The sequence below is a fragment of the Tachyglossus aculeatus genome, chromosome 8, assembly GCF_015852505.1.
Source record: "Tachyglossus aculeatus isolate mTacAcu1 chromosome 8, mTacAcu1.pri, whole genome shotgun sequence".
Taxonomy (NCBI): domain Eukaryota; kingdom Metazoa; phylum Chordata; class Mammalia; order Monotremata; family Tachyglossidae; genus Tachyglossus; species Tachyglossus aculeatus.
The window spans coordinates 36893967-36918277 of NC_052073.1; the positions used below are offsets into that span (position 1 = coordinate 36893967).

The window sequence follows — 24311 nt, forward strand, 5'->3', positions numbered from 1 at the left end:
ATCCCGGCTCCGCCACATGTCTGCTGTGTGACCTTGGGGCAGTCACTTCTCTGAGCCTCAGTTCCCTCATCTGTAAAATGGGGATTAAGACTGTGAGCCCCATGTGGGACAACCTGATCACCTTGTAACCTCCCCAGCGCTTAGAACAGTGCTTTGCCCATAGTAAGTACTTAATAAATGTCATTATTATTATTATAATAATTATTATTAATAATCCTGGCTCCGCCACATGTCTGCTGTGTGACCTTGGTCCAGTCACTTCTCTGAGCCTCAGTTATCTCATCTGTAAAATGGGGATGAAGACTGGGAGCCCCCTGTGGGACAACCTGATCGCCTTGTAACCTCCCCAGCGCTTAGAACAGTGCTTGGCACATAGTAAGCGCTTAATAAATGCCATTATCATTATTACTATTATTAATAATAATCTCTTTCCACTGAGCCACTGATCAACCGCTCGATTGTTCAGTGGACGATCTAGGGATGAGAACAAAGGGGCTGAGAGGCAGAGGACCTGGATTCCGATCCCAGCTCAGTCCCTGTCCCACCGGGTGGCCTTGGGTAAGTCACTTCACCTCTCCGGGCCTCGGTCTTCTCATCTGTAAAATGGGGAGGATGCCCTCTCCCTCCATATACCTCCAGGGGGATATATTGGGGAGAAAAATCCACCAATTGATGAGTGGATTGAGTGCCTACTGTGAGCAGGGCACTGTACTAAGCGCTTGGGAGAGTCCAATATGACAGTTGGTTGTCACAATCCCCACCACAATGAGCTGACAGTCTACAGAGCAATCAATTGTATTTATTAATAACGATAATAATGAATAATTATGGTATTTGTTAAGCGCTTACTATGTGCTAAGCACTGTTCTAAGCGCCGGGGTAGGAGGCCTTCCCAGACTGAGCCCCCTCCTTCCTCTCCCCCTCTGCCCCCTCTCCATCCATCCCATCTTACCTCCTTCCCTTCCCCACAGCACCTGTATATATGTATATATGTTCGTATGTATTTATTACTCTATTTATTTATTTTACTTGTACATATTTATTCTACTTATTTCATTTTGTTAATGTGTTTTATTTTGTTCTCTGTCTCCCCCTTCTAGACTGTGAGCCTACTGTTGGGTAGGGAGCGTCTCTAGATGTTGCCGACTTGGACTTCCCAAGCGCTTAGTACAGTGCTCTGCACACAGTAAGCGCTCAATAAATGCGATTGAATGAATGACTACAAGGTGATCAGGTTGGCCCACGTGAGGCTCGCAGTCTTCATAATAATAATAATAATGGTATTTGTTAAGCGCTTACTGTGTGCAAAGCACTGTTCTAAGCACTGGGGAGGTTACAAGGTGATCAGGTTGTCCCACGTGGGCTCGCAATCTTAATCCCCATTTTCCAGATGAGGTCACTGAGGCCCAGAGAAGTGAAGTGACTTGCCCAGAGTCACCCAGCTGACAATTGGCAGAGCCGGGATTTGAACCCACGACCTCTGACTCCAAAGCCCGGGCTCTTTCCACACTGAGCCACGGTCACTGAGGCTCAGAGAAGTGACTTGCCCAAGGTCACACAGCAGACAAGCGGCGGCACCGGGATTAGAACCCACGTCCTCTGACTCCCAAGCCCGGGCTCTTTCCATTGAGTCACGCTGAGAGATTACTGTGTGCAGGGCACTGTACTGAGCGTTTGGGAGAGTCCAATACTTGCCAAGCGCTTAGTACAGTGCTCTGCACACAGTAAGCGCTCAATAAATACGATTGAATGAATGAATGGAGTTGGTAGACACGTTCCCTGCCCACATGGAGCTGTCTAGACGTGAAAGTACTTTGGAAAAATGAAAATGTTCTCAAACTAAACCAAGGAATATTGACTCCGGCCCTCAGCCCCACAACACTTGGATCCCATATTCGTAATTCGTGGCTTAGTGGAAAGATCCTGGGCTTTGGAGTCAGAGGTTATGGGTTCAAATCCCGACTCCACCAATTGTCAGCTGTGTGACTTTGGGCGAGTCACTTCACTTCTTTAGGCCTCAGTTCCCTCATCTGTAAAATGGGGGTTTAAGACTGTGAGCCCCTCGTGGGACAACCTGATCGCCTTGGAACCTCCCCAGCGCTTAGAACGGTGCTTTGCACATAGTAAGCGCTTAATAAATGCCATCATTATCATTATTATTATTTAATATCCTTCTCCCCTTCTCCGCTGTAAACTCCTGGTAGGTAGGGGATGCGTCCACCAACTCTCCCAAGCGCTTAGTACAGTGCTTGGCTCCCAGCGAGCGCTCACTAAATACCACCGATTGACCGACTCGAAGGCCGAAATCGCGTCCGGTCCTCAATCCAGTGCTCCGCAGGGCTCAAAAAAACTACCACCGATTATCGAGTTCCCCCGCACGATCCAAGCTGGATCTCCTTGACTCCAGGGCCCGGGGCAAATGTTTTGGAGTGGACCCCCAGCGCCGCCTCCCTTTCCACCCACCCCGGCCTGATCCTCAGACTCCGGCCAAGAATTTCCTCTTTTTCCGGCCCGGATTATCTCCGTTGGCATTCACCAAGAAACCCGAGACCGCGAGTCGGTTCAGGGACTGCGTATGTTTTGGCAGACATGGGAAGGGTGCTTCTCCTCTCCGGTTTCGCCCCGGAGAACCTTGGCACCCGAAACAATGTCCTGTCTGGTTTTGTTCCTTGCCCGGTTCGATTGCAATCGGGAAACAAGGCCAATATTATGTGGGGGTTCACCTCCAGGGCGAAATCCGCTCAGGACAAGCTCCTTTGTGGCCGGGGAGATCTCTGGGAGAGGAGGGAGGGAGGTGGAGACAGACACAAGAATCGATTTATTCTCCCCTTCTCCATCTCCCAGCTAAAATAATAAGAATAATATTGGCATTTCATTCATTCATTCGTTCAATCGTATTGATTGAGCGCTTACTGTGTGCAGAGCACTGGACTGAGCGCTCGGGAAGTCCAAAAGTCGGCAACATACAGAGGCGGTCCCTACCCAACAGTGGGCTCATTCGTTAAGCGCTTACTATGTGCTGAGCAATTATTATTAGAATGCTTGTTTGTACCCTCTATTTACCCCACACTCAGCCCCATTTGGCTAAATGGAAAGAGCCCAGGCTTTGGCGGCAGAGGTCGTGGGTTCAAATGCCGGCTCCGCCAATTGTCAGCTGGGTGACTTTGGGCAAGTCACTTCACTTCTCCAGGCCTCAGTTCCCTCATCTGGAAAATGGGGATGAAGACTGGGAGGCCCCTGTGGGACAACCTCCTCGCCTTGTAACCTCCCCAGCGCTTAGAACGGTGCATATTTATTCTATTTATTTTATTTTGTTAATATGTTTTGTTTTGTTCTCTGTCTCCCCCTTCTAGGCTGTGAGGCCACTGTTGGGTAGGGACCGTCTCTAGATGTTGCCAACTTGTACTTCCCAAGCGCTTAGTACAGTGCTCTGCACACACAGTAAGTGCTCAATAAATACGATTGAATGAATGAATTCAATCGTATTTATTGAGCGCTTTCCGTGTGCAGACCACTGTGCTAAGCACTTTCTAAAGCGCTTTCTAAACGCTGGGGTAGATACAAGGCAATCAGGTTGTCCCACGTGGGGCTCACAGTCTTCATCCCCATTTGACAGATGAGGTGACTCACTTCACTTCTCTGTGCCTCAGTTCCCTCATCTGGAAAATGGGGATGAAGACTGTGAGCCCCCCATGGGACAATCTGATCACATTATAACCTCCCCAGCGCTTAGAACAGTGCTTTGCATGTAGTAAGCGCTTAATAAATGCCATTATTATTATTATTATTATTATTACAGAGGAGGTAACTGAGGCCCAGAGAAGTAAAGTGTTTTGCCCAAGGTCACACAGCTGACATCATCATCATCAATCGTATTTATTGAGCGCTTACTATGTGCAGAGCACTGTACTAAGCGCTTGGGAAGTACAAATTGGCAACATATAGAGACAGTCCCTACCCAACAGTGGGCTCACAAGTGGCGGAGCCGGGATTAGAACCCTCGACCTCTGACTCTCAAGCCTGCGCTCTTTTCACTAAGCCAGGCTGCTTCTCGTAAATAGAAAAATACGTCAGCAGTCCAGGTTGGAATTGAAATAATAATAATTCATCATTGTGGTATTCGTTAAGCGCTCGCTAAGTGCCAGGTAATGTACTGAGCCCTGGGGGAGAGAAAAGCGAATTGGGTTGGACACAGTCCCTATCCCACATGGGGCTCACGGCCTCCATCCTCCTTTTTACGGATGAGGGATCTGAGGCGTGGAGAAGTGAAGTGACTTGGCCAAGGTCACGCAGCCGACGAGTAGCAGAGCGCTTTGTCCCGTGCTCCGCACACAGTAAGCGCTCAATAAATACGATTGAACGAACGAATGAACCCGGCTCCTTCCATTCATTCGTTCAATCGTATTTATTGAGCGCTTACTGCGTGCAGAGCACTGTACTAAGCGCTTGGGAAGGACAAGTTGGCAACATAGAGAGACGGTCCCTACCCAACAGCGGGCTCACAGTCCTGGGCTCTATCCCCTGGGCCGTGCTAGTAGTAGAAATGGTGGTGTTGGGGATGAGGGGGAGAGTACTTCCCAAGCGCTTAGTACAGTGCTCTGCACACAGTAAGCACTCAATAAATACGGTTGAATGAATGAAAGAAGCAAAAATAGCAGGGAGTAATTCATTCATTCATTCATTCATTCATTCGTATTTATTGAGCGCTTACTGTGTGCAGAGCACTGGACTAAGCGCTTGGGAAGTAAAAGTTGGCAGCATATAGAGACGGTCCCTACCCAACAGCGGGCTCACAGTCTAGAAGGAATAATAATAATGGCATTTATTAAGCACTTACTATGTGCAAAGCCCTGTTCTAAGCGCTGGGGAGTTTACAAGGTGATCGGGTTGTCTCACAGGGGGCTCCCAGTCTTAATCCCCATTTTGCAGATGAGGGAACTGAGGCCCAGAGAAGTGAAGTGACTTGCCCAAAGTCACCCAGCTGACATTTGGTGGAGCTGAGATTTGAACCCATGACCTCTGACTCCAAAGCCCAGGCTCTTTCCACTGAGCCACGCTGCTTCTCTAATGAGGATGGTGGAAATGGTAGAGGTGGTGGTAGTACCTTGTATCTACCCCAGCGCTTAGTACGGTTCTAGACTGTGAGCCCACTGTTGGGTAGGGACCATCTCTATGTGTTGCCAACTTGTACTTCCTAAGTGCTTAGTACAGTGCTCTGCACACAGTAAGCGCTCAATAAATGCAATTGAATGAATGAATGAATAGTAAGCACTTAAATACCATAATTATTAGTAGTGATAATAGTGGTAATAGCAGAAGTCATTTAATCAATCAATCGTATTTATTGAGCACTTACTGTGTGCAGAGCACTGTACTAAGCACTTGGGAAGTACAAGTTGGCAACATATAGAGACAGTCCCTACCCAACAGTGGGCTAACTTCTCCGTGCCTCAGTTACCTCATCTTTAAAATGGGGATTAAGATTGTGAGCCCCACATGGGACAACCTGATCACCTTGTATCCTCTCCAGCGCTTAGAACAGGGCTTTGCACATAGTAAGCACTTAACAAATACCAAAATTATTATTAGTAGTAGTAGTGGAAATGGTGCTGAGAAGCAGCAGAAGAGCCTGGGCTTGGGAGCCTGAGGTCGTGGTTTCTAATCCCGGCTCCGCCGCTCGTCAGCTCAGCTGTGTGACTTTGGGCAAGTCACTTCTCTGGGCCTCAGTTTCCTCGTCTGCAAAATGGGGATTCATTCGTTCATTCAATCGTATTTTTGAAGACTGGGAGCCCCACATGGGACAACCTGATCACCTTGTACCTCCCCCAGCGCTTAGAACAGTGCTTTGCACATAGTAAGTGCTTAACAAATACCAAAATTATTAGTAGTAGTAGTAGTGGAAATGGTGCTGAGAAGCAGCAGAAGAGCCTGGGCTCAGGAACCTGAGGTCATGGGTTCTAATGCCAGCTCCGCCGCTCATCAGCTCAGCTGTGTGACTTTGGGCAAGTCACTTCTCTGGGCCTCAGTTCCCTCGTCTGCAAAATGGGGATTCATTCGTTCATTCAATTGTATTTTTGAAGACTGGGAGCCCCACATGGGACAACCTGATCACCTTGTACCTCCCCCAGCGCTTAGAACAGTGATTTGCACATAGTAAGCGCTTAACAAATACCAAAATTATTATTATTAGTAGTAGTGGAAATGGTGTTGAGAAGCAGCAGAAGAGCCTGGGCTCGGGAGCCTAAGGTCGTGGGTTCTAATGCCAGCTCCGCCGCTCGTCAGCTCAGCTGTGTGACTTTGGGCAAGTCACTTCTCCGGGCCTCAGTTCCCTTGTCTGCAAAATGGGGATTCATTCATTCATTCAATTGTATTTTTGCAGCCTGGGAGCCCCACATGGGACAACCTGATCGCCTTGTATCTCCCCCAGCGCTTAGAACAGTGCCTGGCCCACAGTAAGTGCTAAACCAATACCGGCATGATTATTAATAATAATAATAATATTGGCATTTCTTAAGCACTTACTATGTGCAAAGCACTGTTCTAAGCGCTGGGGAGGTTACAAGGTGATCAGGTTGTCCCACGGGGGGGCTCACAGTCTTCACCCCCATTTTACAGATGAGGTAACTGAGGCACAGAGAAGTTAAGTGACTTGCCCAAAGTCACACAGCTGATAAGTGGCGAAGCCGGGATTTGAACCCATTATTATTATTAGAGAGGCAAAGGCCGAGGAGAAGGAAGAGACAGAGGCTTGAAGGATCCGGTCGAACTTTATTTCTATCCAAAGACTACCGGCCGCCTAGGCGCAGGAGGGGTCAGCAGGCGATGGTCTCGGGCTCTCCCAAGGTTCCGTGGGCCCGCACACGGTACAGACACGTGAAACGGGGGTGGCCCCAGTTTGACGTGATTTGTAGCTTTATGGAGCCAAAGGGCTTGGCGTGTTTGTTCTGAAACGAGAGCCAAAGGAACCCGCAGGCCGCCACGGTTCCGGTCCGTTAATCGTGAAACCCCCTTCCTCTCCCGCCCGGCTCCCCAAATCCTCCCGGGGGGCAGCTGCAGGGGTGTAGCGACGGCGTCTAGTAGATGGCTTCTCATCCCAGCCCTGCCGCTTGGCCGCCGCGTGACCTTGGGCCAGTCGTTTCTCTAGGCCTCAGTGGCCTCGACTGGAAAATGGGGATTAAAACTGGGATGGGGACTGCGTCCAACCCGACACTGCTCAGTACAGGGTGTGATGCATAGTAAGCTCTTAATAAGGATGTTATTTAATAATAATAATAATAATAATGATGATGGCATTTATTAAGCGCTTACTATGTGCAATGCACTGTTCTAAGCGCTGGGGAGGTTACAAGGTGATCAGGTTGTCCCTCGCGGGCTCACAGTCTTAATCCCCATTTTACAGATGAGGTAACTGAGGCCCAGAGAAGTGAAGCGACTTGCCCAAAGTCACCCAGCTGACAATTGGCGGAGCCGGGATTTGAGCCCATGACCTCTGACTCCAAAGCCTGGGCTCTTTCCACTGAGCCATGCTACTTCTCACGGTAATTATTTATTGAACACTTACTGGGCGAAGTGCTTAGGACAGTGCTGTGCACCTAGCAAGCGCTGAGTAAATACCACATATTCGGTTCGACCTCCAGAACGTCGCTAAAATCTGTTCTTTCCTCTCCATCTGAACCGCTACCACGTTAATACCCGGTTTATTTGCACTGATGTCTGTCTCCCCCTCCAGTCCGTGATCCGGTCGTGGGCAGGGATTGTCACTCTTGTTGCATTGTGCTTTCCCAAGCACTTAGTACAGTGCTCTGCAGCCCGTAAGTGCTCAGTAAATAAGACTGAATGAATGAATAACATGATCACTCATCCTCTCCCTCCCGGATTACTATACATATCAGCCTCCTTGATGACCTCCCAGCCTCCCGTCACTTCGCTCTGCTGCCCAGATCATTTTTCTATGGAAACAATCAGGTCGGGTTTCCCCACACCTCAAGAAACTCCAGGGGTTGCCCATCCAATCAATCAATCATCAGTGGTATTTATTGAGCGCTTACTGTGTGCAGAGCACTGTACTAAGCGCTTGGGAAGTCCAAGTTGGCAACATATAGAGAGGGTCCCTACCCAACAGTGGGCTCACAGTCTAGAAGGGCTCGCATCCACCTCTACATCCAACAATCAATCGTATTTATTGAGCGCTTACTGTGTGCAGAGCACTGTACTAAGCGCTTGGGAAGTCCAAGTTGGCAACATATAGAGACGGTCCCTACCCAACAGTGGGCTCACAGTCTAGAAGGGCTCACATCCACCTCCACATCCAACAATCAATCATATTTACTGAGCGCTTACTGTGTGCAGAGCACTGTACTAAGCACTTGGGAAGTACAAGTTGGCAACATATACAGTCCCTCGTCACCCTCGGCTTCAAAGCCGTCCATCCCCTCGCCTCCTCCTGCCTCACCTTGCTGCTCAATCCACTCGGTTCCTCGAGTGCCATCCTGCCCCTCCATCTCGTCTCCCTCGCCGCCCAACCTCTTCGCCCACATCCTGCCTCCGGCCCGGAACGCCCTCCCCTCCTCCCGCTCCCTTCCGCGGCGCCTGTTTTCCAGACGAGGTCACTGAGGCCCAGAGAAGGGAAGTGACTTATCCAAGGACACGCAGCAGACACGTGGAGGAGCTGGGTCCTTCTAACTCCCAGCCGGGGCTCTTTCCGCTAGGCCACACTGAGAGTTAGCGGACGCTGCAACTAGCTAAAAAAAAAAATCGACCCTTGAGCGTCCTACGGTTTATCTCTCGTCCAAAATACCACCGGGGGTGGACCCAACTAGCCACCCTTGACCTTGGGACGTACCGTGAGGTCAAATGTCTGGAGAGAGCTGTCAGCTTGGAACATGAAGGCCCCCAAGAAAACGTCTTCTCCGGCGTCGTCGATGCCCTAGGACGGAAGGAGAAGGCAGGGAGGAGACCGTGGGCGGGGAAGGATCCACTGAGCGACCGGTCCCTCGTATTTATCGAGCACTTACTGTGTGTGGAGCGCTGTACTAAGCGCTTGGGAGAGGACAATGCCACAGAGTTGGCAGACGCTAGCTGGCTCAGTGGCAAGAGCGCGGGCTTTGGAGTCAGAGGTCGTGGGTTCAAATCCCGGCTCCGCCAAGTGTCAGCTGGGTGATTTGGGGCAAGTCACTTCACTTCTCTGTGCCTCAGTTCCCTCCTCTGTAAAATGGGGATGAAGACTGCGAGCCCCCCGGGGGACTACCCGATCATCTTGTAACCTCCCCAGTGCTTAGAACAGTGCTTTGCATGTAGTAAGTGCTTAATAAATGCCATTATTATCATTATTATTATTAGCTTTTTGGGTTCAGTAGCAAGAGATTAGAACTGGAAATTGGGAACCTGTAATATCCTTGGAGCGTGGATGGAGTTAAGTCACAGAGAAGCAGTGTTATCTGGTGGTTAGAGCCCGGGCCTGGGCCTCAGAAGGATCTGGGTTCTCATCCCGGCTCTGCCGCTTGCCTGCTGGTTGACTATATATATATATATATATATATATATATATGTATATATGTATATATGTATATATATGCATATACGTTGCCGATTTGTACTTCCCAAGCACTTAGTACAGTGCTCTGCACATAGTAAGTGCTCAATAAAGACGATTGATGATGATATACATGTATATACATATACATATATGTATATATGTTCGTACATATTTATTACTGTATTTATTTATTTATTTATTTATTTTACTTGTACATATCTATTCTATTTTTATTTTATTTTGTTAATATGTTTGGTTTTGTTCTCTGTCTCCCCCTTCTAGACTGTGAGCCCACTGTTGGGTAGGGACTGTCTCTATATGTTGCCAACTTGTACTTCCCAAGTGCTTAGTCCAGTGCTCTGCACACAGTAAGCGCTCAATAAATACGATTGATTGATTGATTGATTGACCCTGCGCAAGTCACTTCACTTCTCTGGGCCTCAGTTTCCTCATCTGCCAAATGGGGTTTAAGGCCGTGAGCCCCACATGGGACAGGGACTCAACGCTTGCCATATAAAAAACGCTTAACAAATACGAAGATTATTATCATTGTCATCATCATCATTAATCCCGCCTCTACCACTTATCTGCCGTGTGACCTTGGGCCAGTCACTTCACTTCTCTGGGCCTCAGTTCCCTCATCTGTAAAACGGGGGTGAAGACCGTGAGCCCCATGTGGGACAGGGACTGTTTCCAACCTGTTGAGCTTGTATCTACCCCAGTGCTTAGTACAGTGCCTAGCGCGTATTTATTTAAAAGTAATAAAGTGGGATGGGATGGCCAGAAAAGTAGCCGTCCCCGGGGAGCCAGTGCTCCCCCGTGTATCTTTATCAACTCTACACGAATGGTTCTGTTGTTTTGGGCACTCCCAAGCGTTTAGTACAGTGCTGCACGCATAGTAGATACTACCGCTGGACGGATTGAAACGACTCACATAAACGGCAAAGTCTTTGGGGGCCGCGCTGAGGTTTCCGGAGAGCGAGACGGCCTTGGGGATGTGCTGAATGGTGATGTTTGTGAGGTAGATTTTTCTGGCCAGGCGGATGACCACTTGGCCGCGGTGGCCCAGAAAGGGCCAGCAGTTGCCCGGGGTCACGTTGGGCTGGAACGAGAGAAGAGGTAGAAGGATGACGTGCCATCTGAGTGGTCGTAGGACCTGGGTTCTAATCCCGGTTCTGCCCCGCCTGCCGCGTGACCTTGGGTGAGTCACTTGCGCTTCCTCCATCCGTAAAATGGGGATTTGATACTGGCTCTCTCTCGCTTTCAGGATATAGACTGCGAGCCCTCTGTTGGGTAGGGACCGTCTCTATATAATAATAATAATAATAATAATAATAATAATGGCATTTATTAAGCGCTTACTATGTGCAAAGCACTGTTCTAAGCACTGGGGAGGTGACAAGGTGATCAGGTTGTCCCACGGGGGGCTCACAGTCTCAATCCCCATTTTACAGATGAGGTAACTGAGGCCCAGAGAAGTTAAGTGACTTGCCCAAAGTCACACAGCTGACAATTGGCAGAGCCGGGGTTTGAACCCATGACCTCTGACTCCAAAGCCCGTGCTCTTCTCCACTGAGCCACGCTGCTTCTCTATATGTTACCAACTTGTACTTCCCAAGCGCTTAGTACAGTGCTCTGCACACTGATGATGATGATGATGATGACCTTGGGTGAGCCACTTGCGCTTCCTCCATCCGTAAAATGGGGATTTGATACTGGCTCTCTCTCGCTTTCAGGATATAGACTGTGAGCCCACTGTTGGGTAGGGACTGTCTCTATATGTTTCCAACTTGGACTTCCCAAGCGCTTAGTACAGTGCTCTGCACACAGTAAGCGCTCAATAAATACGATCGATTGATTGATTGATTATAAGCTCAAAGACTGAGGAGTAGGGAGTCTTTAGTAGAGCAGGTACTGGGAGAAATGGTGTGGGGCTTCAAAGGGCAAAAAGGCCAAGATTCGCCATTTTGGATCTCCTCAGCCTTGTCAGGAAACTCTCAGGTTTGGTCAGAGAGCGGGAATGAGGCCACCATTTTATAACCCCTCACTTTTGTCGGGAAACTCTCAGGTTTGGTCAGAGAGCGAGGATGAGGCCACCATTTTGTATCTCCTCTGCCTTGTCAGGAAACTCTCAGGTTTGGTCAGAGAGCGGGGATGAGGCCACCATTTTATAACTCCTCACCTTTGTCAGGAAACTCTCATAGAGCTGAGGTGACACTTCCATTTTGAATCTCCTCAGCCTTGCTGGAAAACTTTCGGGTTTGGTCGGAGAGCGGGGACGAGGCCTCCATTGTGGATCACCTCAGCCTTGTCGGAAAACTCTCAGCTATGGTCATAGAGCCGAGGTGACGCCTCCATTTTGAATCTCCTCAGCCTTGCTGGGAAACTTTCGTGTTTGGTCGGAGAGCGGGGACGAGGCCTCCATTTTGGATCACCTCAGCCGTGTCGGAAAACTCTCAGCTATGGTCATAGAGCTGAGGTGACACCTCCATTTTGAATCTCCTCAGCCTTAATGGGAAACTTTCAGGTTTGATCGGAAAGTGGGGACGAGGCCTCCATTGTGGATCGCCTCAGCCTTGTCGGGAAACTCTCAGGTCTGGTCAGAGACCGGGAATGAGGCCTCCATTTAGGATTGCCTCGGCCTTGTTTGTCAGAGAGCCGGGGTGAGCTCCCTCTGAGCGGGGAAAATAACTGTCAACTCTGTTATATTGAACTTTCTCAAGTGGACTCTAGCTTACGGTCTACAGATCAATCAATCAATCAATTAATCAATGGTATTTACCATTGGGAGAATCCACTATAACAGAGTTGGTATATACGATCGTGGAGCTTCGGGGCTAGAGTGGGGCATAATAAGAAGATCGAAGCCCAATTACCACCCTGGAAAGGAAAGTTGGGAATTCTCACCTCCAATATGACTTCCGGGGAATGGGCGAAATCCCAGAGACGGAACCAGTTCCAGTAGGATCTAGCTTTGCCGCAACTGTAGGTTGCCGACGTGTGCTCGAAATCGATGGCGGCACCTGAAATGGCAATTATCGCCGCCCCCTCCGCCGACCCCAACTCCAAGTCAGGGACAAGGAGAAGGTTTGGGTTTGGGGGTATTTTTTCCCGAAGAGAGGCCGACTGGCTAAAGGAAAGATCTGTAGAATCAAAAATCCCGAGTTCTAGTCCCAGCCTGCTGTGTGACCTAAGGTGCGTCACTTCACCTCTCTGGGCCTCAGTTTCCTTGTCTGTAAAATGGATGGGAGAACTCAGATGCCCCTTCCTCTTAAACTGTGGGGGAAAGGACTGCATAATATGTTTTGTTTTGTTCTCTGTCTCCCCATTCTAGACCGTGAGCCCACTGTTGGGTAGGGACTGTCTCTATATGTTGCCAACTTGGACTTCCCAAGTGCTTAGTACAGTGCTCTGCACACAGTAAGAGCTCAATAAATACGATTGAATGAATGAATGAATCTGTTGCAATGCTTAGCACAGGGCGTGACATATAGTAAGCGGCGCAGAATCAGCGCCCTCATCATTATTATTCGTGGGGTGCGGGGGGCCGAGAATACTAAGGTTGGAACAGCTTTATTAATGGGGCACCCCCTATAGATCCCTATAGGGTAATAATAATAATAATGATGGCATTATTAAGCGCTTACTATGTGCAAAGCACTGTTCTAAGTGCTGGGGAGGTTACAAGGTGATCAGGTTGTCCCACGGGGGGCCCACAGTCTTCACCCCCATTTTACAGATGACGGAAATGAGGCCCAGAGAAGTGACTTGCCTAAAGTCACACAGCTGACAATTGGCGGAGCCAGGATTTGAACCCATGACCTCTGACTCCAAAGCCCAGGCTCTTTCCACTGGGCCACGCTGCTTCTCTAAGTGATTCTCAGGGTACACTGATTTATGTACCAAGGAGAATATACATTTGCAACACAATATGCCATGACTTTTTTTCATGGCATTCAAGTGCTTACTACGTGCCAGGCACCGTACTAAGCGTTGGGGGAGATACGAGCCAAGTTGGATACAGTCCCCTGTCCCACGTGGGGCTCTCAGTCTCAATCCCCATTTTACAGGTGAGGGAATTGCGGCCCAGAGAAGCCAAGTGACTGGCCCAAGGTCACACGGCAGACGGGTGGCGGAGCCGGGATTAGAACCCAGATCCTTCTGACCCACTTAGGCCTCGCTGCTCCTTTTTTGATTCACAGCCCTTTATTCGATCTCTCAGCACTGATGTCCATATCCATAATATACATCTATTAATGCCTGTCTCCCCCTCTAGACTCTAAGCTCGTTGTGGGCAGGGAATTGTGTTTGTTGTACTGAACTCCCCCAGCTCTGCGCACTGTAAGCTCTCAATAAATACGACTGATCTGTTTATAATAATGTCTGTCTTACCCTCTTGACTGGCAACTCCTCACGGGCAGGGAATTTATCCACCGACTCTGTTCAATCGGACTCTCCCAAGCATTCAGCACAGTGCTTTGCTTAAGGTAAGCACTCAATAAATTATTCACTGATCATTCAACTTTAATCCTATTTGTTCTGACGACTTGACACCTGTCTACATCATCATCAATCGTATTTATTGAGCGCTTACTATGTGCAGAGCACTGTACTAAGCGCTTGGGAAGTACAAATTGGCAACATATAGAGACAGTCCCGACCCAACAGTGGGCTCACGGTCTAAAAGGGGGAGACAGAGAATAAAACCAAACATACTAACAAAATAAAATAAATAGAATGGATATGTACAAGTAAAATAGAGTAATAAATATGTACAAACATATGTACATATATACAGATGTCTACATGTTTTGTTTTGTTGTCTGTCTCCCCCTTCTAGACTATGAGCCCGTTGTCGAGTAGGGACCGTCTCTATATGTCGCCAACTTGGACTTCCCAAGCGCTTAGTACAGTGCTCTGCACACAGTAAGCGCTCAATAAATACAACTGAATGAATGAATGATCGATCGATTGACTCACCAATAGATTTTAGGGCAAAGTCAGGCTTCTCTACATAGTCTCCTTGGATTATCGTCAAAATCTTCTGGACAATCTTTTGCTAAAATCCCAGGAATCGGAAGAAAAATACAAATACGAACTCTGTTGGATCAGTATCGGGAGTGCCGTAGCCCTAGACCATCAGCTCCTTGTGGGCAGGGAACGTGTCTACCCACTCTGCTGTATTGGACTCTCCTACGCGCTTAGTACAGTGCTCCGCACACAGAAAGTGCTCAATAAGCACCACTGATTGATGGATAGAGTCTCAGCTCCTTAATAATAATAATGATGATGGTATTTGTTAAGCGCATACTTTGTGCAAAGCACTGTTCTAAGCGCTGGGGAGATACAAGGTGATCAGGTTGTCCCATGTGGGGCTCACAGTCTTTTAATCCCCATTTTCCAGATGAGGGAACTGAGGCCCAGAGAAGTGAAGTGACTTGCCCAAAGTCACCCAGCTGACAATTGGCAGAGCCGGAATTTGAACCCATGACCTCTGACTCTAAAGCCCGGGCTCTTTCCACTGAGCCCTACTGCTTCTCTTGAGAGCTCTTCTATTGCGAGCAGAGATCACATCTACCAACCCCATTTGTAGTGAACTCTCCCAAGCGCTTAGTCCAGTGCTCTGCACACAGTAGGTGCTCAATAAATACGATTGAATGAATGAATGAATGCTCTGCACACTGTGAGCGTTAAATAAATAGCAGACAGATTAACTCTTGTCTTCTTTTGGCTAAAATGAAGAGGATCGATTCTGTTGCAGTTGATTCTCCCCAGTGGTCAGTAATAATAATAATAATAATGATAATGATGGCTCAGTGGAAAGAGCCCGGGCTTTGGAGTCAGAGGTCATGGGTTCAAATCCCTGCTCCACCAACTGTCAGCTGCATGACTTTGGGCAAGTCACTTCACTTCTCTGGGCCTCAGTTCCCTCATCTGGAAAATGGGGATTAAAAATGTGAGACCCCCGTGGGACAACCTGATCACCTTGTAACCTCCCCAGCGCTTAGAACAGTGCTTTGCACATAGTAAGTGCTTAACAAATACCATCATTATTATTATTATTATTATTATTATTAAGTGCTATGTGCAAAACAGTGCTCTGCACACAGTGAGTGCTCAATAAATACCTTTGTAGGAAGTACTATTGATTATTTTTTTTTTAATGGGATTTGTTTAGCACTTCCTCTGTGCCAGGCACTGTACTAAGCGCTGGGGCAGATACAAACTAATCAGGTTAGACCCAGTCCCCCGTTCCCTATGGGGCTCACAGTCTTCATCCCCATTTTACAGATGAGGAAACTGAGGCCCAGATAAGTGAAATGACTTGCCCAAGCAGATGAGCGGCAGAGTGGGGATGAGAATTCAGGTCTTTATGTCTCCCAGCCCGGGCTCTACCCACTAGGCCGTGCCGCTTCTGTAAGAGAAGTGACTTGACCAAGGTGTCACAGCCTGTGCGCCCCGTGTGCGACAGGCATCCGATTTGCTTGTACCCACCCCAGCACTTAGTACAGTGCCTGGCACATAGTAAGCGCTTAACAAATACCACGTGGGGTGAGGACTGCGTCTAATCTGATTAGTTTGTCTCTACCCCAGCGCTTAGTACAGTGAAGCAGCGTGGCTTAGTGGCAAGAGCCCGGGCTTGGGAGTCAGAGGTCATGGGTTCAAATCCCTGCCAACTGTCAGCTGTGGGACTTTGGGCAAGTCACTTCACTTCTCTGGGCCTCAGTGACCTCATCTGGAAAATGGGGATTGAGACTGTGAGCTCCCTGTGGGGCAACCTGATCACCCCGTATCCTTCCCAGCGCTTAGAACAGTGCCTTGCACATAGTAAGCGCTTAACAAATGCCATCATTATTATTATTATTAAGGAGCTGAGACTCTATCCATCAATCAGAGGTACTTATTGATTTATTAACGAATGTTATTATTATTATTATTATTATTATTATTATTATGCACTTAAATACTGTAAATGGAAGATCCTCACCTCATCCGCCATGGCTCTGATCTCTTGCAGTGTGGCGAGTAGATTATCCATGATTGCTCTGAGGTCTTTGATTTCGCCAGCTTGGAATTGGACCATCTCCTGATACTCCCTGTTACGGGAAAAGAAGCAGGGACGGAGTGGATAGAGCCTTCCATTCATTCATTCAATCGTATTTATGGAGCGCCTACCGTGTGCAGAGCACTGTACTAAGCGCTTGGGCAGTACAAGTTGGCAACCTATAGAGACGGTCCCTACCCGACAGCGGGCTCACAGTCTGGAAGGGGGAGACAGACAACAAAACATATTAACAAATTAAAATAAATAGAATAAATATGTATTTATTCCTGTATATATATATACACACACACAACATATATATATGTTTGTACATATTTATTACTCTATTTATTTATTTATTTTACTTGTACATATCTATCCTATTTAATTTTGTTAGTATGTTTGGTTTTGTTCTCTGTCTCCCCCTTTTAGACTGTGAGCCCACTGTTGGGTAGGGACTGTCTCTATATGTTGCCAATTTGTACTTCCCAAGCGCTTGGTACAGTGCTCTGCACATAGTAAGTGCTCAATAAATATGATTGATGATGATGATGTACAAATAAAATAAATAGAGTAATAAATACGTATAGACATATATACATATATCCAGGTGATGTGGGGAGGGGAAGGAGGTAAGGCGGGGAGATGGGGAGTGGAAGGAGGGGGCTATTATTGTGCTTACAATAATATTGTAATATTTACAATATAAATTTATATATATTTATGTATATTGTAAATTTACAATGTAATTACAATAATGATATTTAAGTGCTTACAATGTGCTAAACACTGTTATAAATGCTGGGTTAGAGACAAGTTAATCAGATCAGACACAGTCCCTGTCCCACACGGGGCTAAGTAGGAGGGAGAGCGGGGCTTGAATCCCCATTTCACAGAGAGGGAAACCGAGGCCCAGAAAATAATAATTATTATTATGGTATTTGTGCAGCGCCTACTATGTGCTGAGCACTGTTCCAAGCAAGCGCTGGGAGTGAAGGGACTGACCCACAGTCACAGGGTCCTGCCCTGCCCTGGGGTGGGGGGCAGAGGACCTGGGTTCTAATTCCAGCTCTGCCGCGTGACCTTGGGTAAGTCACTTCACTTATCTTAGAGAAGCAGCGTGGCTCAGTGGTCATGGGTTCAAACCTCGGCTCTGCCACTTGTCAGCTGGGTGACTCTGGGCAAGTCACTTCCCTTCTCTGGGCCTCAGTTCCCTCATCTGGAAAATGGGGATTAAAACTGTGAGCCCCCCGTGGGACAACCTGATCACCTTGTAACCTCCCCAGTGCTTAGAACAGTGCTTTGCACATAGTAAGCACTTAATAAATGCCATTATTATTATTATTATTATTATTATTATTAGAGAAGCAGGAGCCTAGTGGAAAAAGTCCAGGCCGGGGAACCGGAGGACTTGGGTTCTAGTCTAGGCTCTGCCACCTGCCTGCCCTGTGACTGTGGATAAGTCCCTTCACTTCCGGTGCTTAGAACAGTGCTCAGCACATAGAAAGCGCTGAACAAATACCACAATAATAATAATTATTCTCTGGACCTTGGTTTCCTTCTCTGTGAAATGGGGATTCAATCCCCGCTCTCCCTCCTATTTAGCCCCTTGTGGGACAGGGACTGTGTCTCATCTGATTAACTTGTCTCTACCCCAGCATTTATAACAGTGTTTGGCACATTGTAAGCACTTAACACAACAACAACAACAACAACAACAAGAAGAAGAATCCTGGCTCCACCAAACTTGTTGTGGGCAGGGAATGTAACTGTTTATTGTTATACTGTATTCTCCTAAGTGCTTAGTACAGTGCTCTGCACACATTAAGCGCTTAATAAATACCATTGATTAATTGCTACTTGTCTCCTTCTTGCCAAAGTGAAGGGGAGTAATTATGTTGTATTGGACTCTCCCGAGTGCTTAGTACAGTGCTCTGCACTCATTAAGTGCTTAATAAATACCATTGATTAATTGCTACTTGTCTCCTTCTTGCCAAAGTGAAGGGGAGTAATTATGTTGTATTGGACTCTCCCAAGTGCTTAGTACAGTGCTCTGCACTCTGTAAGTGTCCATTAAATAATAACAATGATGATGGTATTTTATTAAGCGCTTACTATGTGCAAAGCACTGTTCTAAGCACTGGGGAGGTTACAAGGTGATCAGGTTGTCCCACGGGGGGCTCACAGTCTTAATCCCCATTTTACAGACGAGGGAACTGAGACACAGAGAAGTTAAGTGACTTTCCCAGAGTCACACAGCTAATTGGTGGAACCGGGATTTGAACCCATGACCACTGACTTCAAAGCCCAGGTTCTTTCCACTGAGCCACGCTGCTTCTCATTAAATGCCTCCGACTGCCACCTGTCTCCTTCTTGCCAAAATGAAGGGAACGGACTCTTGTATTAGACTCCCCCAAGAGCTCAGTACAGCACTCGGCAGACAGTAAGCGCTCAATAAGTAGCATTTAGGATTGACTGAATGATGATGTGACCATCTTTTCTGGGTTATTGGGTGTCTATGCCTCTCTGTCCCCCAGAGTCCCTTGTTTGTCCCTAAAAACCTGAGATCCCCGCAAACAGAAATAGCCACCAGAAGCAGGATTGGGAATAAAGTGGAAATTTCCTGTTTGTTTGTGTCTTTTTCCTATTTGTTGAGCGTTTACTATGTGCCAGGCACTGTACTAAGCGCTGGGGGGCAGATACAAACTCATCAGGTTGGACACAGTCTCTGTCCCACATGGGGCTCGCAGTCCAACCAATGGTATTTATTGAGCGCTAAGTTCAGAGCACTGTACTAAGCGCTTGGGAGAATCCAATATAACAGTATTAGCTGAAAGTTTCCCTGCTCATAATAATAATAATAATAATGGCATTTATTAAGCGCTTACTATATGCAAAGCACTGTTCTAAGCGCTTGGGGAAGTTACAAGGTGATCAGGTTGTCCCATGGGGAGCTCACAGTCTTAATCCCCATTTTCCAGATGAGGTAACTGAGGCCCAGAGAAGTAAAGCGACTTGCCCAAAGTCACACAGCTCACAATTGGTGGGGTCGCGATTTGAACCCATGACCTCTGACTCCAAAGCCCGTGTTCCTGAATAATAATAATACTAATGATGGTATTTGTTAAGCGCTTACTATGTGCACTGTTCTAAGCACATAACGAGCTGACAGTCTAGAGGGAGAACGAGTGTTTTTTTTTACATTTATTAAGCGCTTACTATGTGCAAAGCACTGTTCTAAGCGCTGGGGAGGTTACAAGGTGATCAGGTTGTCCCACAGGGGGCTCACAGTCTTAGTCCCCATTTTACAGATGAGGTAACTGAGGCACAGAGGAGTTAAGTGATTTGCCCAAAGTCACACAGCTGACAATTGGCGGAGCTGGGATTTGAACCCACGACCTCTGACTCCAAAGCCCATGCTCTTTCCACTGAGCCACGCTGCTTCTCTGTTGAATCCCCAGTTTCACAAAGGAAGTAACTGAGTCTCAGAGAAGGAAAGTGACTTATCCAAGGTCACCCAGCGGACAGGTGGCAGAGCCGGGATTAGAACCCAGGTCCCCCTGACTCCCAATTGACTCTACCCACTAGGCCATGTTGCTTCTCTATCTTCTCTCATCCCCCATTTGCTTTCGGGGTGATCTCGGGGTCAGGATGGAGGGGCACGATAGGTCATGGGGTCCATCCCCCTGCCTCCGAGCCCAGTCTCCTATAGAAACTATAGGGAGCTAAATTTCGGGGGAATTTCTTACCTCAGGTCTGTAGGGTCAGGGCCTAAAACCTGGAAGAAAAACAAAAACAAAATCCATCCATGGTATTTATTGAGCACTTACTACATGTAGAGCACCTTACTAAGCGCTTGGGAGAGGATATGTTGCCAACTTGGACTTCCCAAGCGCTTAGTACAGTGCTCTGCACACAGTAAGCGCTCAATAAATACGATTGATTGATTGACGACAGCAATGGATTGGGAATAAAGAGGCTGGGATTCTAGTCCTTGGTCTACTAATGATAATTGTGGTAATAATAATAATAAGAATGGCATTTATTAAGCGCTTACTATGTGGCAAACACTGTTCTAAGCGCTGGGGAGGTTACGAGGGGATCAGGTTGTCCCCCAGTCGTCATCCCCAGTTTCCAGATGAGGTCACTGAGGGCCAGAGAAGTGAAGTGACTTGCCCAAAGTCACCCAGCTGACAATTGGTGGAGCCGGGATTTGAACCCAGGACCTCCGACTCCACAGCCCAGGCTCTTTCCACCGAGCCACGCTGAGCACTTACAACAATAAGATAATAATAATAATAATAATAATAAGAATAAGAATAATAATAATAATAATAATAGCATTTATTAAGCGCTTACTATGTGCCAAGCACTGTTCTAAGCACTGGGGAGGTTACGAGGTGATCAGGTGGTCCCACAGGGGGCTCACAGTCTTAATCCCCATTTTTCAGATGAGGTCACTGAGGCCCAGAGAAGTGAAGTGACTTGCCCAAAGTCACACGGCTGACAGTTGAGCCCACTGTTGGGCAGGGACCGTCTCCAGATATTGCCAACTTGGACTTCCCAAGCGCTTAATACAGTGCTCTGCACACAGTAAGCGCTCAATAAATACGATTGAATGAATGAATGAATGAATGAATGAATGAATGAATGAACCCATGACCTCCGACTCCACAGCCCGGGCTCTTTCCACCGAGCCACGCTGAGCGCTTACTATGTGCCAGGCACTGTTCTAAGCGCTGGGGGAGATACAAGCTAATCTGCTAACAAATACCACAATTATCATCATCATTATTATTTGTTATTATTATTCTCCACAAACCAACACCACAATTATCACCATCATTATTATTTATTATTATTATTCTCCACAAGCTAACAAACACCACAATTATCATCATCATCATTATTATTTGTTGTTATTATTATTCTCCACAAGCTAACACCACAATTATCATCATTATTTGTTGTTATTATTATTCTCCACAAGCTAACACCACAATTATCATCATCATCATTATTTGTTGTTTTTATTATTCTCCACAAACTAACAAACACCACAATTATCACCATCATTATTATTTATTATTATTATTCTCCACAACCTAACAAACACCACAATTATTATCATCATTATTATTTGTTGTTATTATTATTCTCCACAAGCTTACAAACACCACAATTATTATCATCATTATTAGTATTTGTTGTTATTATTCTCCACAAGCTAACAAACACCACAATTATCATCATTATTATTATTTGTTATTATAATTCTCCACAAGCTAACACCACAATTATTATTCTCATCATCATTATTATTTGTTATTATTATTATTCTCCACAAGCTAAAAAACACCGCAATTATTATAATCATTATTATCATTTGTTATTATTATTATTCTCCACAAGCTAACACCACAATTATCATCATCATTATTATTTGTTGTTATTATTATTCTCCACAAACTAACACAATTATCATCATTATTATTATTTGTTATTATCATTATTCTCCACAAGCTAACAAACACCACAATTATTATCATCGTTATTATTATTTGTTGTTATTATTATTCTCCATAAGCTAACAACCACAATTATTATCATTATTATTATTTGTTATTATTATTATTCTCCACAAGCTAAAAAACACCACAATTATTATAATTATTATTATTATTTGTTATTATTATTATTCTCCACAAGCTAACACCACAATTATCATCATCATCATTATTATTTGTTGTTATTATTATTCTCCACAAGCTAACACCACAATTATTATCATCATCATTATTATATGTTGTTATTATTATTCTCCACAAGCTAACACCTCAATTATCATCATTATTATTATTTGTTATTATTATTCTCCACAAGCTAACACCACAATTATCATCATCATTACTATTATTTGTTGTTATTATTATTCTCCACAAGCTAACAAACACCACAATTATCATCATCATTATTATTTGCTGTTATTATTATTCTCCACAAGCTAACACCACAATTGTCATCATCATCATTATTATTTGTTGTTATTATTATTCTCCACAAGCTAACACAATTATCATCATCATTATTATTTGTTGTTATTATTCTCCACAAGCTAACAAACACCACAATTATTATCATCATTATTATCATTTGTTGTTATTATTATTCTCCACAAGCTAACACCACAATTCTTATCATTATTATTTGTTGTTATTATTCTCCACAAGCTAACACCACAATTATCATCATCATCATTATTATTTGTTGTTACTATTATTCTCCACAAGCTAACAAACACCACAATTATTATCATCATCATTATTATTATTTGTTGTTATTATTATTCTCCCGGCAGAGGTGGGCACGGGGTCTCGGGTTCAGTTCTCACCTTCTGCAGGAAGTGTGTCTGCCAGTGTCGGCCGAAGCTCAAACTCAAACCTGCCAGTGGAGGATCAGGCAGGCAATCAATCAATCAATCGATCCATTAATAATAATAATAATAATAATAACAATAATAATAATAGCATCACTCCATCCGGGCAGCGCCCTCCTCCCTGGAGGAGCTTCTCCCAGGCTCCCGAATTAAGGGAGGCCCACTTCCAGTCAGTGGTCATCCCCTGCTACGCTAACTAACCTTCCTCACTGACCACCCTCAGAAGTACTTACCTACTTCCCCCAGAAGTACTTACCTACCACTCTGAGAAGTAACAATCAGAATAATGCTGGCATTTGTTAAGCGCTTACTACGTGCCAAGCACTGTTCTAAACGCTGGGGGAGATACAGGGTGATCAGGTGGTCCCAGGGGGGGCTCCCAGTCTTCATCCCCTTTTGACAGAGGAGGAAACTGAGGCCCAGAGAAGGGAAGTGACCGGCCCAAAGTCACCCAGCTGACAAGGGGCGGAGGCGGGATTAGAACCCACGACCTCTGACTCCCAAGCCGGGCCTCTTTCCTGCTTCCCTGCTTCCCTATCACCCTGAAAAGTACTTAACTATCACCCTGAGAAGTACTTACCTTTCACCCAGAGTATGCACCTCCCACCCTGAGAAGTACTTACCTATTACCCCGAGAAGGACTTACCTATCATCTTGAGAATTTACCTCCCACCCTGAGAAGCACTTACCTACTATCCTGAGTACTTACTTCCCACAATCAGCATTTATCATCCTGAGGATTTACCTACCACACTCAGTACTTACCTACCACCCTGAGAAGTACTTACCTATCACCCCAAAGAGTCCTTACCCATCATCCTAAGCGCTTACCAACCACAATCAGTACCACCTTGAGGAGTACTTACCTATCACCTGGAATACTTACCTTCCACAATCAGGACTTACCTATCACCTGAGAAGTACTTAGTTATCACCTGAGTACTTACCTGCCACACTCAGTACTTAGCTATTACCCCGAGAAGGACTTACCTATCATCTTGAGAATTTACCTCCCACCCTGAGAAGCACTTACCTATTATCCTGAGTACTTACCTCCCACATTCAGCACTTATCACCCTGAGGATTTATCTACCACACTCAGTACTTACCTACCACCCTGAGCAGTACTTACCTACCACCCCAAAAAGTCCTTACCCATCATCCTAAGTGCTTACCAACCACACTCAGTACCACCTTGAGAAGTACTTGCCTACTACACTCAGAAGGACTTACCTGCCACACTCAGTACTTACCCATCACCCTGAGTACTTACCTACCATCCCAAGTACTTACTC

The 24311-nt window shown here is 46.2% G+C and overlaps 1 protein-coding gene across 1 annotated transcript in view; it reads right to left on the reverse strand.

The window, feature by feature from the left end:
* Positions 1 to 6761: 6761 nt before the first annotated feature.
* SUN5 (Sad1 and UNC84 domain containing 5) overlaps positions 6762 to 24311 on the reverse strand; it is a 29567-nt gene continuing 12017 nt past the window's right edge. Inside the window, exons 6-13 of the mRNA XM_038750526.1 lie at positions 22972 to 23021; positions 20330 to 20358; positions 16524 to 16632; positions 14516 to 14594; positions 12443 to 12558; positions 10470 to 10637; positions 8843 to 8926; positions 6762 to 6944 (exon numbers count right to left, since the gene is read on the reverse strand). Coding sequence (XP_038606454.1) covers positions 6813 to 6944; positions 8843 to 8926; positions 10470 to 10637; positions 12443 to 12558; positions 14516 to 14594; positions 16524 to 16632; positions 20330 to 20358; positions 22972 to 23021 — 767 coding nt within the window. The 3' untranslated portion in view covers positions 6762 to 6812. The remainder of the gene's footprint in view (positions 6945 to 8842; positions 8927 to 10469; positions 10638 to 12442; positions 12559 to 14515; positions 14595 to 16523; positions 16633 to 20329; positions 20359 to 22971; positions 23022 to 24311) is intronic.